At 39.7% G+C, this 17,510-nt stretch overlaps 1 protein-coding gene across 1 annotated transcript; it reads right to left on the bottom strand.

Moving 5' to 3' along the window:
• Window positions 1-6,615: 6,615 nt before the first annotated feature.
• Window positions 6,616-11,191, bottom strand: LOC129720401 (uncharacterized). The gene is made up of 8 exons (XM_055671878.1): window positions 10,398-11,191; window positions 10,128-10,330; window positions 9,983-10,067; window positions 9,732-9,922; window positions 8,178-8,976; window positions 7,908-8,110; window positions 7,763-7,847; window positions 6,616-7,703 (listed from the first exon to the last, which is right to left on the bottom strand). Exons 1-8 carry the CDS (start codon window positions 11,161-11,163, stop codon window positions 7,510-7,512), a joined length of 2,526 nt encoding a protein of 841 aa, XP_055527853.1. The 5' UTR covers window positions 11,164-11,191; the 3' UTR covers window positions 6,616-7,509.
• Between the last annotated feature and the right edge of the window lie 6,319 nt (window positions 11,192-17,510).

Here is a 17,510-nt window from a genome sequence, read left to right as displayed (position 1 = left end):
TTTACTGTATGATGGTTTTCATTGCCATAGGTAAGCACATGTTCCGCTGCTGGGCCAAGATATTACGGACTGGCATATTGGGTTGTCTCCCTCGGGACCTGAGAGTATCGTGCGGGTCTAGTTGCTGTTTCCGGATCCGGGGTCTTAACGTGTTCTTGTCGTTTGGTTGGATGTAGGCGGAAGGGAATAGGATTAAACTGGGGCGTGGATGGATTTCAGGAAAACGTATATAAGGGACATGTAGGATAGGTCACGGCTCGCCGAGACATCACGAACAGGAACAGCCGGCTGTCTACTTTCGGCCTGCAGGGAAGCTATTAATTTAGACCTGGCGTCACGGTGTACAGGGCATGACCAAACCACATGCTCTATGTCGTGATAACCTTCACCACAGGCACATATACCACTTTCCCCGAGCCCAACACGACGGAGATGCGCGTCAAATCTATAGTGATTGGACATAAGCCGGGACATCACGCAAATGAAATCCCGACCTACATCCAACCCCTTGAACCACGGGTTCGTCGACACCTTGGGGATTATGGAATCTAACCACCTTCCCAGTACCCCTTCTGGTCCAAGCATTTTGCCAACTGATGATCGTATTCTGACGTACAAATGAGAAAAATTCATTAAAGGCAATTGGTCTTTCATAAATTCCACCGTTTGTTGCGCCCACCTTAGCCAAAGAGTCCGCTTTCTCATTGCCCGGTATCGAGCAGTGGGAAGGGACCCACGCTAAGGTAATCTGATACGATTTTTCGGATAAAGCACTCAGATGTTCCCGTATTTTCCCCAGGAAATACGGAGAGTGCTTAACATCTTTCATCGATCGGAGAGCCTCAATGGAACTGAGACTGTCCGTAAAGATGAAATAATGGTCCGTGGGCATTTTTTCGATAATCCCTAGGGTGTACTGAATTGCAGCTAATTCTGCGACGTAAACAGAAGCAGGATTATCGAGCTTATGGGAGACGGTTAAATTGTTATTGAAGATACCGAAGCCAGTGGACCCATCTAGAAGTGATCCGTCAGTGTAGTACATATTGTCGCAGTTTCGATATTTATTGGAAAATTTTTTAGGGATCTCCTGCGCGCGTAAATGATCCGGGATTCCACGAGTTTCTTCTTTCATGGATGTATCGAAAAACACAGTAGAATCAGAAGTATTTGATAAGTCGACACGATTTGGAATATTCGAAGAAGGGTTAATATTTTGGGACATGTGATTGAAATACAATGTCATAAAACGGGTTTGAGAATGAAGTTCGATTAACCTTTCAAAATTTTCAATCACGGGACGGTTCAAGACCTCACATTTGATTAGAATACGAGAAGACAGGCTCCAGAAGCGGTTTTTCAATGGTAGTACTCCAGCTAAGATCTCCAAACTCATCGTATGGGTCGATTGCATGCAACCCAAGGCGATACGCAAACAACGATATTGTATTCGCTCCAGTTTGACCAAATGTGTGTTTGCTGCGGAGCGGAAGCAGAAACACCCGTACTCAATAACAGACAGTATCGTTGTTTGGTAAAGCCTTATAAGGTCTCCTGGGTGGGCTCCCCACCATTGTCCGGTTACTTTAAGAAGAAAAATCACTCTTTGTTGACATTTTTTCATCAGATACCTAACGTGACAACCCCAGGTGCCTTTAGAGTCGAACCAGACACCAAGATATTTGTGTACCAAAACCTGAGAAATCGTTTTACCCATTAATTGTGTTTGAAGCTGAGCAGGCTCATGCTTCCTAGAAAAAACTACAATCTCAGTCTTCTCCGGAAAGAATTCGATACCTAGCTGTAAAGCCCAAGCAGACAAATTGTCCAAGGTATCTTGCAATGGTCCTTGCAAATCGGCAGCTTTGGCTCCTGTAACAGAGATTAAACTGTCGTCTGCAAGTTGTCTTATCGTGCATGAATTTGCCAGACATTCGTCGATGTCATTTACATAAAAGTTGTAAAGAAGGGGGCTTAAACATGAGCCCTGGGGAAGACCCATGTAGCTAATGCGAAAAGTTGCCAAATCGCCGTGCGTAAAATGCATGTGCTTTTCGGACAGCAAATTGGAGAAAATCCTTGTCGGTGAAGTTTACCCGAAAGAATGTCAATAGAAACGGAATCAAAAGCCCCCTTAATGTCCAAGAACGCAGACGCCATTTGTTCTTTGCGAGCATACGCCAGCTGAATATCTGTTGAAAGCAACGCAAGACAATCATTCGTCCCTTTGGCACGGCGGAAGCCAAATTGAGTATCTGATAGTAGACCATTTGATTCGACCCAATGGTCTAAACGACGGAGTATCATTTTTTCCATCAATTTCCGGATACAGGATAGCATTGCAATCGGCCTATAAGAGTTGTGATCAGAAGCTGGTTTCCCTGGTTTTTGAATGGCGATCACCTTCACTTGCCTCCAATCCTGCGGTACAATGTTTTGCTCCAGGAACTTATTGAACAAGTTCAACAAGCGCCTCTTGGCATTGCCGGGTAGATTCTTCAACAAGTTGAATTTTATTCTATCTAACCCAGGCGCGTTATTGTTACAGGACAGGAGGGCAACTGAAAATTCTGCCATCGTAAAAGGTAAACCCGTGGTAAGTGTCAGAAAAGTGAGAAAAAAATAACTTTTTCGTGTGCAATGATCTATTGACATGAAAACAACCGTTGCTAGGTGTTGGTAGGTCGCCACTATTAGAAGCTGTTTTTTGGTTTTGTACTTATCAATATTTTACGTTTTAGTTCAATAATAGTGTAAGAGTAGTAGAACAACGCAGAACTTTTTATTTTGCACATTGTTGAAAATATGTAAAAATTAGAGAAAAACTATGCCTACTATAACTCTATTTTCAACAAAACTGTCTCAATATTACATGACCTCATATAAGTAAGCTAAGTATTTCTCAAGTATTTTTATGCCTTGCTGGAAAGTATCTGTCATAATATTTTCTTCCATTTTACAAGTCTTTCAAATCGTTATTTTCACAGTATTAAGGCACATTTTTTAAACTACTTTTAAAAGTAAATTACTATTACTTTCAGTCGACAACATGTCTACTGCAAGTAGAAAATGAAAATTTTTGTTTTTGAGTTTTGTTGCAACTCTCCTGGGCTCTGCCCCACAGTGCAGCGTTACTTATCGTTTCAACAATAAAAATAGTTTTGTAACTGTTGTATTTATCAGCGACCTAGAATTACATCAGCATGCTTCGGTATAATTCAATTCACAATATATAAGTAGGTAATATTCAATAATCCAAAGATTTTATTGGGATTTATTTTTGAATCTAATACCTAATATTGAAAAAATGGATTACAAAACATTATCTGAAATATCAACAACTTCAATTTCTCAATTACACTTTGAAAAATCCAGCCTCGCGAAAGTGCGCTCGCAGCCACCCAGAAATACCTACAGCTAGAATTAACCATTAATCATAGGTTCTCTCATAAATCTTGCCAGTGGTACATCACGGCTTAACACATCATAACCGCTCGACATGTGCAGACGAAGAAATTGTTTCTTTACCAGGAGAACAAAAAACACATCTTCAGACATGTTCTGAATTCTAAAGAAGCACATTCATACCGAGTTATCCCTCTGCTTATCCCCTCCTCACAACGACAACAACCGAGGAAAATGAATGTTTTGGAAATATTGCCAGCGAAAATAACGAAAATCCCGGGTAAATCCCCTGGAGTTCTACCACGAAATCGACAAAAGTTCGAAACAAACCAAAACCGGTGCTAGGATCCAATTGGAGGACGGCAAGAAGAAGCGAACAAGTCACAGGCGTTCAAATCCGCCAAATAAAATGTGTACGAATCTATGATCGTACCATGATTTGGCACAAAAAAAAAAACACCCGAAAACCCGAAGAGCAAAGGTATGAAATTAAACAAATAAATACAAATTATTGAGAATGCTGGGAGTGAATACCAGCGGCAGTCAGTAGAGGAGCGTATGGATTAAGGACCAATCTACTGCCACACCGCACGGAAGCAGAAAAGGATAAATTTCAAAAGTCAAATAAGCAAACACAAAACCAAAGCCGAGCAGCAACAACAAAAAAAATGGCAGGTAGGTGTCTGAAGGTAAAGATAGATTACACGCGGAAGGTACAGTCGGGTGTTGTTATTCCTCCTGAGCCAAATAATCTGTTGTAATTTGAGGGGATGAGCCGTAACAAAATGGGTTATTTATGGATTTATTACGGGTACGGTGGGGGACTTTTTCCCTGCTCTTGAGATTTATTAAAACTGGTTTGATAGAATGGAACTGAAAAAAAATCCTTTCGAATCCTGTTAAAGAGTTCGACATTGAAAAGTATTTGAGTGATAACATGGCGTTACAGCACATCACAGATGTGGTGACGGCATAACATTCGCAACAAATATAATAAATCATGCGTCCGGATGAAAAGTGGACACAAGTTCGGCATGAGAAAATTATGATTGGATTTTCCGTATTCAAAGCCACACTTGAGGCAAACAAATCGTCCACGACCAGCAGCACCAGAACCACCGACAGAAGGCAACAGAGATGGACGAATTCCCGTGGGACTGACCCAGAAATAGAATTTTGATGTTGAAAGTTTTCTTTTTCTGCTATGGGCGACGAACGAAGGGCACGGTGTTCTTCGTTCCAAATACAAGGAAGTCCGTTCGATCATTGTTACTTGTTAGATGCCTCTTTCCGCAAACCACCCATCATCAGTATCATAATCATCATCACCGCAATCGTCTAGTAGTGACCATCACTTTCGAGATTGTTCAGAGAAAATTTTTATCTAAGAGCTGCGAATTAGTATGCATTTGGTGAATTTCGAAATGCACAGCACCAATTACGAATGTGAATTTCAGTGTGCCTATTGGCAGAGTTGAGCAGAGCCTGACAAAGTCATTTTCAATTGACAATTATCAGGTTATAGTGACGCTTGACCCGTCGCTTTCAATTGAAAAGCTTTTGTATCATTTTCGAGCACTTCGTGAGTCACATGACATACAGTCGAAAGCTCTTGCTGTGATTCTGACAACTGAAGGGCCTTCAATTGAAACAAACGCTTTTCAATTGAAAGCGGAGATTATCACTATCACTCTCACATGACGAATCTCAATTGAAAATGGCAATGAGCGCTGACGGAGACAGAAGGCTTTCATACAGTATATATATATATATATATATATATATATATATATATATATATATATATATATATATATATATATATATATATATATATATATATATATATATATATATATATATATATATATATTTATATATATATATATATATATATATATATATATATATATATATATATATATATATGTAGATATATATATATATATATATATATATATATATATGTATATATATATATATATATATATATATATATATATATATATATATATATATATATATATATATATATATATACATATATATATATATATATGTATATATATATATATATATATATATATATATATATATATATATATATATATATATATATATATATATATATATATATATATATATATATATATGAAAGAGTAAGAAAATATTGATCGGAACTTGCGTAACGCATTTATTGGATGCCATTGCCGTTCTACGTGCGACGTGTTCTACGTGTTCTATGTGCGACGTTGGTTGATGTAGATCAAGATCAATATTCAAGAAGTGTCCAACTATCCAACAGAACTAACAAATTCTACAAATCTTCTTGGAATGGCATCACCTGATCTTTTTTCTTCGCTTCAACTTTCCTCCAATTTGTAAGAAAATTAGCCCGTCATTTCTAAAAAAGAAAAAATTGCCAAAATTCTCCACGTACAAGCGTACAATACGCGATTGAAAAAAGTTGTTTTTTTTTGTTTTAAGAAAAGGTAGAATCAATTCAACTTAATGGAAACGTGCCAGATGTGGTTTTTATCCATTTTATTCAGTAAAACTTCAATCGTTTCATGACTCAGAAACTCCTTACAAATGCGTTTCCGAATATCGTTCAGACAGTCACGTAAATGTAAAATTTTGGCAGCGAAAAACAAACATGAAGACGATTTGAATTTCATAATTCCGATAGAAATTTCTGATAAATTAGTAGATTGTATGAATAAGGCAATATGTAATAAATAATTAATGTATAAATAATTCAGAAAAAGTCAACTATCCAGAAGAGTTCCCTAACTATCCAGAAGAGTTCCCTAACTCTTCCAGATCATTCAGCAATTCTCTTATTTTCAGCAGTGCACATAACTGACCGTTAAAAGTTGAAAATGTCATTCTCACGCTCAAAAACCTGTACCAAACAAACTCATGTAATTGGACAAGATTGGTCGTAAAATGTTTTAAAACCAATGTAGTACAATCGACGGTACTTGAAGTCAAATTCAAAGTTGAGGATGTTCTCATTCCGAAAACGATTTGACTTTTGAGTTTAAACGTAATGCTTGGATTTGAAATGGCTATCAAAAAATCGCAAAGACAATCTTTGGAAGTGTCAGGAATCAATTTAGAATTCGCATGCTTTTCACACGTCCTGTAATATATAGGAAAATCCTCCTGTTTATTTATTTTCGATCTTTCAACTGAACAACTTTAAAACTGTTTCTTTTATGTGTGAACTTAATACTGTTTCTTTTTGTGTGAGCAAAAGAAACTGTTTCTTTCCAGTAACAAAACTAAAGCCTCGAATATTTGAAATAAAAACATGTGGAGTCGTGAATGTTCAAAATTAAATAAAAGAAAAATAGGTGGTTCAAAGTCTGCCGGGTCAGCTAGTTTTTAACATATCCTTGCTGCTGACAGACCAGTACGCATGGCAAACTAGACTGTTTAGGCTCACCGACGTCACTTTTCATGAAAAACGTTGAAATGCTTTTACTATTTTGTAGAAGAAGTGACATTAGCGTTAGAATTTAATGCATTTACATAAATCAACGTTTCAAAGCAAAGGGATACATTTTTCGACATATTTACTTAGATTCTATCAGATCAGATTGCGTAATAAAGCGCTTCTGTTAATTTGCGAACGATTTAGACAAAATCTGGAGCGATTTTGTGCTTCTGGCGCATACGTCAAAATCACAGCCCGCGGCAGAGTCGTCTTCTCAAGTGTCTGTTCACAGATTTTCCAGCACCTTACAAAACAAAAGACCACAGCGTGAGGCGGCCAGCAAAAAGTAGAGCCATTTCCGCGATAAATGATCAAACTGAATACAAGCTTCTATTGATACACTCGCGAGAGAGAAGTCGTAGCAGTTTCTTAGCAGTCCACATCACAATCAGTATATGAAAAATCGAAACAGTGCAAATACCCCCCAAAAAATCAGCTTAAACTGCAAGATTTGATTACACGTCTATCTAATCCGTTCGTACGCCGATGTCATGTTATCGGTTCACACGCTACTGGTTACTCTTTTGAGCTCAAGATAATGTCATCGGAATTGTGGATAACAAAAATAAGTTGCATTGTAATCAGAAGGTGATTATACGCGTCTAATGGATCCCACGATTTTTTCCCTCCTCCAGAATAACAATAATCGAGTCAAGGGTTTCCTCGGAGTTGGGAATGATCTGCTCCGGTGGTAGCACGAATCCGTACGTTCCGGTATCACGCAGTTCGTAAGTGAAAACAATCGGAGTCTGGTAAATTCCCTTGATCCAGTCGATACTTCCTCCAGATGCGATATCTGTGATCGTGGTTTGATTATTAGTTCAGGTAAATAAAATCAAATAGAGTATGTCTTACAGATTGCTTCGGCGATGTTACCAATCTTGTATACTGTTCCATATCGTTCCTGTAGTTTTTGTATTGCTTTGGTTCCTACCTCCATCTGTCGAAATTTCGGTTTGTAAAATGTATATTATACGTAATGAAGTGTTGGGAAACTTACCATCTCTGCATAGTTATCCAGGGGCTCGGTAGTGTGTCCATAAGGTAACAGTAACAATTGAGAGTAGGAGTGGAACGAGAGATATGTGCTTATCGAAGATTGGACGGATGAGAAATATTCCGAAAGTGATTTAGTTTCCGGTTCAGAAAACGCTTCCGGTCCAGCGTAAGTATCAGAACAGGGTACGTTAGATGCTCCTCCTTCTACAGTCAAAACAAACCAAAATGTCAATGAACTCTGTGCTTTCCTACATGAAATAAACAAACTCACGCATAAAATTGTATCCCCAATTACGATTAGGATCAGCCCCAACACAAAGAATACTGTGCGGTTGGCGAGTCTTTCTCCACAAACGATTCGACGTATGCGTGAAAACGTAACCATCCGGATTAGTCACTGGGAAGAAGTACCAGTCGTAATTCTCCGCAATGTTTCGCACGCTTTCATCCGAAGAAGTCAGCAGTTCATTCAGAATCCATGTTAAGGTAGCTGCGCTGACCCACTCTCGAGCATGAATTGTGCCTTCCATGAACACACCCGGATTGCCTGCTTTGTAGGAAACCTTAACACCGCGTATTTCTCGGCCCTCGTACGAAGATCCACTCACGATCGCAGTTAATACCGTGGGATACTGTGCCACAAGACCATCCATCCACGCGTAAATCTCTTCCAGGGTGTAATACGCGTTCCATCCGAAAGCTTCTTTTGTTGTGCGCCGTAGTTCGTCGTCGAACAGTTGCTGTAGATTCGAAACCTTCAGGTCCGCTCGAAATCCATACCGATCTACAAGCTCCGAGAACTCCGCGAACTTGTGAGGTGGTACAACAAGGTCGGCTCTGCTGTTGACATGCGCTGGTTCAGCCCAAAAGTTATAACCGTCACTCAACTGTTCAATGGCTTGCAGCACCTCCAGCTGTTGCAAGTTATCGATTTGAATTTGGTAGAGACGATAGTTATCGAATCGAGCTTTTTCGGCTGAAATAGTCAAGAAACTAGCGGCCAGAAAAAGCGCCTGCAGCGCCACCTTAGGAACCATTATTCGCGTGGACGTGTGCAGAGTTACTAACGACTGAATTAGAACTGAGTAGGCTTATATATCACACAATGGTTACAAATCAGCATTGGAAATCTGTTGTGACGTGAGACACTATCTAATCGGATCATAGGTCTTGCTTGTTTAAAATTGATTGGCTATTCGGGATTACCGTCTGGCCCAACAATCTATAAGATATTGAAAGGCCGGGAAACGACAACTGTCGCTTCTTCTTGCTTCCTCTTGGGATTGTTAATACTCAATTGAAACTTCAATCTAAGCGTGCAGTGGACTAAAATCATAGAGAGTATGGTTGACCTACCGTTATATGTGGGCACTTGAATTTTTTTTTATAATCTGATACCGTAATCGATTGGCGTACCTATTCTTGTCCCGGAAGAAAGCACCAATGAATCAGAAAAATAGAATCCCTTGAATTCATATATTCTGGTCAGAAACACTCAGACAAATGGAATTAACCGATTTGCAAAACACTTGCGAGTTGTTGCAACTTCTCCACAATCACAATCAGTATTTGAAAACCCAAAACAGTGGAAACACCCAAAATTATCAGTTTAAACTTAAGACCAACTAAGTGACGTATTTGCTGAATGATTTGATTGAACATCTATCTAATCCGTTCGTACGCCGACGTCATGTTATCAGTTCACACGCTACTGGTTACTATTTTGAACTCAAGATAATGTCATCGAACAAGTGAGGATAATAAAAATAAGATGCATTGTAATCAAAAGGTGATTGTGCTTGCTGTATGCTTGTGTCCTTTTCTAATGAATTCCACGATTTTTTCCCTCCTCCAGAATAACAATAATCGAGTCAAGAGTTTCCTCGGAGTTGGGAATGATTTGCTCCGGTGGTAGCACGAATCCATATGTTCCCGTATCACGCAGTTCGTAGGCGAAGACAATCGGAGTTTGGTAGACACCCTTGATCCAGTCGATACTGCCTCCAGATGCTACATCTGTTATGATTGTTTGATTATTAGTTTGGGTACTGAAAAATCACACGGAAAATGTCTTACAGATAGCTTCGGCGATGTTACCAATCTTGTACACCGTTCCATAACGTTCCTGTAGTTTTTGTATTGCTTTGGTTCCTACCTCCATCTGTTAAAGTTTTGTTTTACAAAATTTCCATTAAACGTAGTGAAGTGTTGGAAAACTTACCATTTCTGCATAGTTATCCAGGGGCTCGGTAGTGTGTCCATAAGGTAACAGTAACAATTGAGAGTAAGAGTGGAACGAGAGATATGTGCTGATCGAAGATTGGACGGATGTAAAATACTCCGAAAGTGATTTAGTTTCCGGTTCTGAAAACGCTTCTGGCCCAGCGAAGGTATCGGAACAGGGTACACTAGATGCTCCTCCCTCTACAGTCAAAACAAAACAAAATGTCAATTAACTGTGTACTTTTCTGCACAAAATAGACAAACTCACGCATAAAATTGTAACCCCAATTGCGATTAGGATCGGCCCCAAAGCAGAGAATACTGTGCGGTTGGCGAGTCTTTCTCCACTGACGATTTGACGTATGCGTGAATACATAGCCGTCCGGATTAGTCACTGGGAAGAAGTACCAGTCGTAGTTCTCCGCAATATTTCGCACGCTTTCATCCGAAGAAGTCAGCAGTTCATTCAGAATCCATGTCAACGTAGCTGCACTGACCCACTCTCGAGCATGAATTGTGCCTTCCATGAAAACACCCGGATTGCCTGCTTTATAGGAAACCTTGACACCGCGTATTTCTCGACCCTCGTAAGAAGATCCTCCCACTATCGCAGTTAATACCGTGGGATACTGTGCCACAAGGCCATCCATCCAAGCGTAAATCTCTTCCAGGGTATAATATGCGTTCCATCCGAAAGCTTCCTTCGTTGTACGCCGTAGTTCATAATCGAACAGTTGCTGTAAGTTTGAAACCTTCAGGTCTGCTCGTAATCCATACCGATCAACTAACTCGGAGAACTCCGCGAACTTATGAGGCGGTACCACGAGATCAGCTCTGCTGTTGACATGCGCTGGTTCAGCCCAAAAGCTATAACCGTCACCTAACTGTTCAACAGCCTGCAACACTTCCAGCTGTTGCAAGTTATCGAGAGGAATCTGGTAGAGGCGATAGTTATCGAATCGAGCTTTTTCGGCTGCAATCGTCAAGACACTAGCGACCAGAATAAGCGCCAGCAGCGCCACCTTAGGAACCATTATTAGCGAGGAAGTGTGCAGAGTTACTACCGACTGAATCACAACTGATTAGGCTTATATATCATACAATGGTTAAAAATCAGCACTGGAAATCTGCGTTGACGTGAGACACTATCTTGTCACAGCCAATGCTTACTTAAAATTGATTGGCCATTCAGGATTACTGTCTGGTGTGGTCAATAGATTAGAAATTGAAAGGCCGTGGAATGACAAAGTGTCGCTTCTTCTTGCTTCCACTTGGGGTTGTTTATATTTAACTGAAACATCAATCTAAGCGTGCTGTGAACTTAAAACACAGAAGAAGTGTATTATTGACCTACCGTAATGTGTGGACACTGTAAAGTATTTTTTGTTATCTGATACCCTAACCAATTGATGTTATTACGTAGGAGAGCAATCCGAGTCACGCGCAGTTTCCAAATTCACTTGTTTCCATTGTGGACTTATGATTGTGGACGCCTTATCATCTCGGTAGCATAAAATTCGAGCATTCTTCCAAATTATTCACAAATTTTGTTATAAAACCTGACTCTAACATTTATGTTCTCAATGATATAACATGTATGCACTGTTTATCCTTTTAGTAAATAAACGCAGCTGCACAACGTCGTGATATGTTACCGATGCTGAACTTAATCAAACCACTGCACCCAAAACAAATGGAGAAGAGTCTGTTGCCTTCGAGGAACTTTTTATTACCGAATACCTTCCATCGATTCCTGCACCGTGCGAAACAGTGGGCAGTTTGGTGGAATAATCCTTTTCTCGATAACATCAATATTATTCTGCTTGTACCATTCTAATACATCCCGGGCGTAGTAGCAGCTAGCTAGATCGGGTCAGAACTTCACGGGCCTTCGTGTGACTGGATGAACGGCAAAACCATCTTCTTGTTCATCCAGAGTGATGAAAGCTTTTTTCTTATTTCCACAGCTACAGATGGCTTGCCAAATCATCAACTTGCTGGCGAAATTATCCGCAACAACAAATTTGAACCTAACTGGAACATTACCCGAGGTAAAATTTCGGACCCGGGATTTTTCCAAAGTCCATTTTGACGTATGTTTCATCGTCCACTAAAATACAGCCGTTGTACTCTGTCAGGACTTGCTCGTATAGCTTTCTTGCTCGGGTTTGGCAACCAGGTTCTGTTTTAGATTCCTGTTGGGTTGTTTGCTGGCATGATACGACCGTAATCCTTCACGCATACAGATTCGACGAACTGTACTATGTGCTACATTAAACCTTTTCGCCAAATCACGGAGAGAGACCTTAGGATTATTCCGGACTGCCCTGATGACCTTCACTCGTAGTTTCCGGTCCATAGTTCCACTTCTTCATGTGGTTTATTTAGCACGATCCACCGTCAAAGTTTCCCGGTAACGTTTGAGCACGGTATTCACAGTCGATTTCGGTAGTTTGAAAGCCTTGGCGATCATTCCTCCTGACCATGTTGGGTTTTCAACGTAGGTGTGCACATTTATTTCTCGTCTCTCGCGTTCCAATCCTGACAAAATTTTCACCACTTAGTAAACAAACCTTCCAGATCGAAACGCTGTCATCAGTTTCTCGGCACGACAACTAGAGGCGCTGCAGTAAATAAGAGCAAACGGCCAAATACTAAGTGGACCAAACCTTAACACGATGTAGTTTTGGGAGAAGAGAGAAGGAAAAAAAAATAATATATGCGTAACTTTAAATCCTTTTGGTTTCCAAAAAGCAATAAGTCTGTGTTTTTTAAGAAAGTGAATTTTGTATGTTACTCTTGCGCAGTTAACATATTGTGATGTGAACACTTTGAAATCACTAAAACTTGCAATTTGTATCACAAAAACCGTTGTTTTTGTATTTTCAACATGATTTTCCGATTTGACACAAAGTTTGGAGAATTGTTTATACAATGATGGAAAAAATAATAGGTGTGAGCATTGCCTATAAAGTCATTTGAGTTTAAACCTGTCATGTATAAGGCATATTTACACGCATTGCTGTATGAGATTGCTTATATTATGGATGATGAATAGTATAATGCATTATGGATGATGAATAGTATAATGTCAAAATTCATGGTATTTTGATTGTGACCGAAAAATGAACTTTCATTAACCAATATTACAAATTATAGGTGTATAGTAAAATTTACATCGTGACGTGACTGTTAAGGAGGGACCCTACTCTGGAAAGTCGAAAGAAAGGAAAGTTCTTCAAAATTTTAGAAGTAAAAAATGGTATTTTAAAAAATAGAAATAAATTTTAGTACATAGGGATTGTTACATCAAGGCAACCAGTGAAAGAAAAGTTGTCCTTGACATCAGAGGAGTGCAAAATTTGATTGTTCTTCGTCCAGTCTCTAATAGAAATAGATGTTCTTTAGTAAATACTCTTAAGTTCATTTTAACTTTGGACATATCATTTTGGGGACGAGGATCTCAAGAATCCACTAACATGGCAGGAGATAGAGTTGATCAGCAGCCGCAACCGGGAATTTAAGATATGATTCTCAAGATGGCCCAACTCTTACAGCAGATGGGGTTCCAGCAGCAGCAGCCTCAGTATCAAGCCTCATCGAAAATCACCGAGTTTGTGTTCGACGAAGAAAACGGAATTACTTATGGACGCTGGTTTTATCGCTACCAGGACCTCTTCGAGAACAATGCAGGCCAGCTGAATGACGCAACAAAAGTACGTCTACTTCTCAGGAAGTTGGGCACCTATTCGCACAGCCGCTATCTCAACTACATCTTGCCAAAGCTTCCCAAGGACGTGAAGTTTGAAGACACAGTCAAGATCTCAATAAAATCTTCGGGCAGTTAGTGAAATGCGAATTTGAAGATATTATCCGCTACGGCGGCAACGACAATTGAGCCTATGAAGATTTTCAGTTCCAAAACCTAACGCCGGACCATTTTAAGTGCCTCATTTTCGTCAGCGGATTGAAAGCCACAAAATATGCGAATGTCCGGGCAAGACTACATTCCATGCTAGAGAATGAAAAGCCTGAATCACCAATTACTCCCTAATCGTTAATTGATGAGTATCAACGCCTTGTCAACTTGAAGGAAGACACTACGATCATCGAGCAACAAAGCAGCGGCTCGAAATTTACAGTTCACGCCGCCAGGGACAGGAAGAGTGCACCGTATCAGCGAAATTCTTCGAAGCGAGAAGGTAAGAAACCGAAGACACCATGTTGGCAATGCGGTCAAATGCATTTTGTGAAGGACTGTTTTTTCAACAACCACCTTTGCAAGGACTGTAACCGCATTGGCCACAAAGAAGGATACTGTTCCTGTTCGAAGAAAACGAATCAAACGATGCAGATATCCTTAAGGCTCCTGCCTCTAGAGATCCACCAGCTGAACATGAAGAAGTAGAATAACTTCCTCCGCTACCATTAGAAGCTCTACTACAACTCATGACTAAAGAACAACAACCCTTCTAAACTGCTAAACAGCTAATAGACAATGAAGAAAATGTTCCTGAGCAGTCAGACGACGAAACCCCTGATCGACCTAGACGGCTCATTTGCTGCCTTCCAGATTCCAAGGGTACTGGCTGTTTTAACCCTTTTTAAGGCAGTGGCAACTATACTGCCACCAACAACTTTCGTTTTTTTCTGCTTCATAATTACGAGCTATGATCAGTGATCAGAAAAAAACAATAAAATTTAATGACATTTTTTTAGCCTCGGCCCGTTAAAGGGTTAAGGGGGAAGATGTTACATCAAGGCAACCATTGAAAAGTTGTCGTTGATATCAGAGTGGAAAGTTTAATTATTCTTTGTCCAATCTCGAAAAGAAATTGGTGTTCTTTAGTAAAAATTCTAAGGTTATTTTAAACCTTTGGACATATCAGTGATCAACACTAAGCTTCATTTTTTTGATTAACACTTAACTAAACTAAACTGTAATTTAATTTACACTTAACCTACGGTAGAAGATCACAATAACAATGTCGTTAATTAAAAACCATCTTCCTTTTATCCTCCGCAAATCACTCCGGCGCTAATTCAGTAGATTTTACACGATTGTTGTTAACCATCTGCCGATGAACACTTAGCGAGCAGAGAGCATTCAACCGATGTTCAACCATTGTAGACCTCAGCCTGGGGTTGCATTGTGCAGCTTGATTCGAACGATTTTCGCTATTTTCAAGTACGTCATATACTGGCAGTTTTATTTTAAGTTCAAAATGAGCTGTCATTATCACTTGTCCTTCGGCTCATCTAACCCGCAAAGTCGAAAAAAAATACGAAAAATGAAACATAACGTCCACCAGCGATCATTTAGTTTGCTCGAGTTACTCGAAACGAAATGCGCAATGTCACCCCAGGTTTTCACCCGACGTAATGCGCCCCCCCCCCCCCGCTGGCCACGCCTACGCTAAATGATTTCGAATGTCAAAAGTGACTCATTATTGTCTTTTGCTAAGTAAGTGATATATTTTTTCCCAACCGATTTACACACATCAGCTGCAGTAGAATGTTGATCGAAAGTTCACATAAGAACACAGAGATAAGTAGTAAAACATTGATAGTTGATAACTTTTCCGATTTTATATTTATTGTTGAATATTCAGACAACACGTTGACTGACCCATAATTGTATAGGAACTGTATTTGCAACATCATATGTACTTTTTTAGAATGAGGAATAGAGAGAGAGAAATATAGAGAGAGGAATAGAGAAAGAGAGAGAGGAATAGAGAGAAGAATAGAGAGAAAAATAGAGAGAGGGAGGAATAGAGAGAGAGAAAGATAGAGAAAGAGAGAGATAAATAGAGAAAGAAAGGAATAGAGAGAGAGAGAGAGAGGAATATAGAGAGAGAGGAATAGAGAGAGAGAGCGTGGTATATAGAGAGGAATAGAGAGAGAGAAGAACAGAGAGATAGAAGAACAGAGAGAGAGGATTAGATAGAGAGAGGAATAGATTGAGAGAGAAATAGATAGAGAGAGTAATAGATGGAGACAGGAATAGATAGAGAGAAGAATGGAGAGAGAAAGAGAGGAATAAAGAGAGATGGTAGGGTAGAGAGAAAGTTAAAGAGAAAACAGTGAAAGAAAAAGTTAAAAAAACTCAGAAAGCAATGGAGACATCCAGAAGAAGAGACACAAAAAACAGGACAGTAAGAAAGAATGTGTTAAAAACATGGAAATGATAAAAGCATATGTTCGGGAATGGGAAAAAATTGAAACTTAAAAATGGAATTTTTTGTGTAATTATTTGCTGTAAGTAAAATTCATTAACATTCATTATTCTCAACATACTCCGCGATATTATCACAACATCTTAAAAAAAAGTGTCAAAGTTAAATTTATTACGATACGACTCGTGCGGGGGGAAAATTACTTACTTCTACTTTGTTGGCTAACGGTCCGTTTGCCGGTCTAGGGCCGAACGAATTAGAGATGTCCAGCTTCTTCTGTCTTGGGCAGCCGTTCCCCAGTCTCCTCGTACACCAGCAGATCGTGCATCTTCTCCCACTGCGTACAAGGCCTACCACGGAGTCGACGGCCTTTTCCTAGTTCTCTACTGAAGATAGTTTTGGCATGTCCAGTCCACTGAAGCCTGCCCTGCTGTATTACCTTCACTATATCAGGGGCTTAGTGGAGATCGGGTAACCAACCCCGATGGAAACTATGGACGTATGCTGACTGGGAAGGTGGTCGTACGCGGCTGTATCCCCATATTAGGAGCGGCGTACTACAGCGTCTGACCCGGAACGGGCGGCTGAATTATGAAATGCTGTGTCCCGCCAGCTACACCTAAGTTGGCAGCCCCATAAGCTGATCGCTGATCGGATGTAGGTATCGCTACCCTGGTAAGGTAGCATACCTAAACCTGTCTTCAACCACGAACAACGAAATTAGAAAATACTGGGGAAACATTGAACATCACAAAAACAAAAGAAATGGATAAAGCGAAAAGAAAAAAATGTAAGAAAAGAGAAGGAAAAGGAAAATGGTTAAAACCTAACTTCAGGAGAAAAAGAGAAACTAATAGAGAATGTAGAAGGATCTTTGCCTTTCTCCTAGAAAGGAATAGCAATCACTGCAAAAACAAAAGGTATGAAAGTGCTCCAAAGGGCCGAATGTCTCGACTCAGTTCGACGAGCAGAGCATTTTCTGTATGTATGTATTTATGTGTGTATGTGCTTGTGTGAGTATGTGTGTGTTTGTGTAACTTTTTTGCTCACGCTATGATTTCCATGAAACTACTTGCAAATGGAAGATCTAGTTGCCCCAATTGGTTGCTATTGAATTTCAATATCATCGGATTTTAGTTTACAGGTTATGTATCAAAATGTAAAAATCACGAAACATCATTATCTCAGAAACTACACAACCG

This window comes from Wyeomyia smithii, chromosome 2, assembly GCF_029784165.1.
Source record: "Wyeomyia smithii strain HCP4-BCI-WySm-NY-G18 chromosome 2, ASM2978416v1, whole genome shotgun sequence".
Classification (NCBI taxonomy): domain Eukaryota; kingdom Metazoa; phylum Arthropoda; class Insecta; order Diptera; family Culicidae; genus Wyeomyia; species Wyeomyia smithii.
The sequence above is the reverse complement of the archived record's forward strand: the minus strand, read 5'-3'. Positions and strand labels throughout refer to the sequence as shown.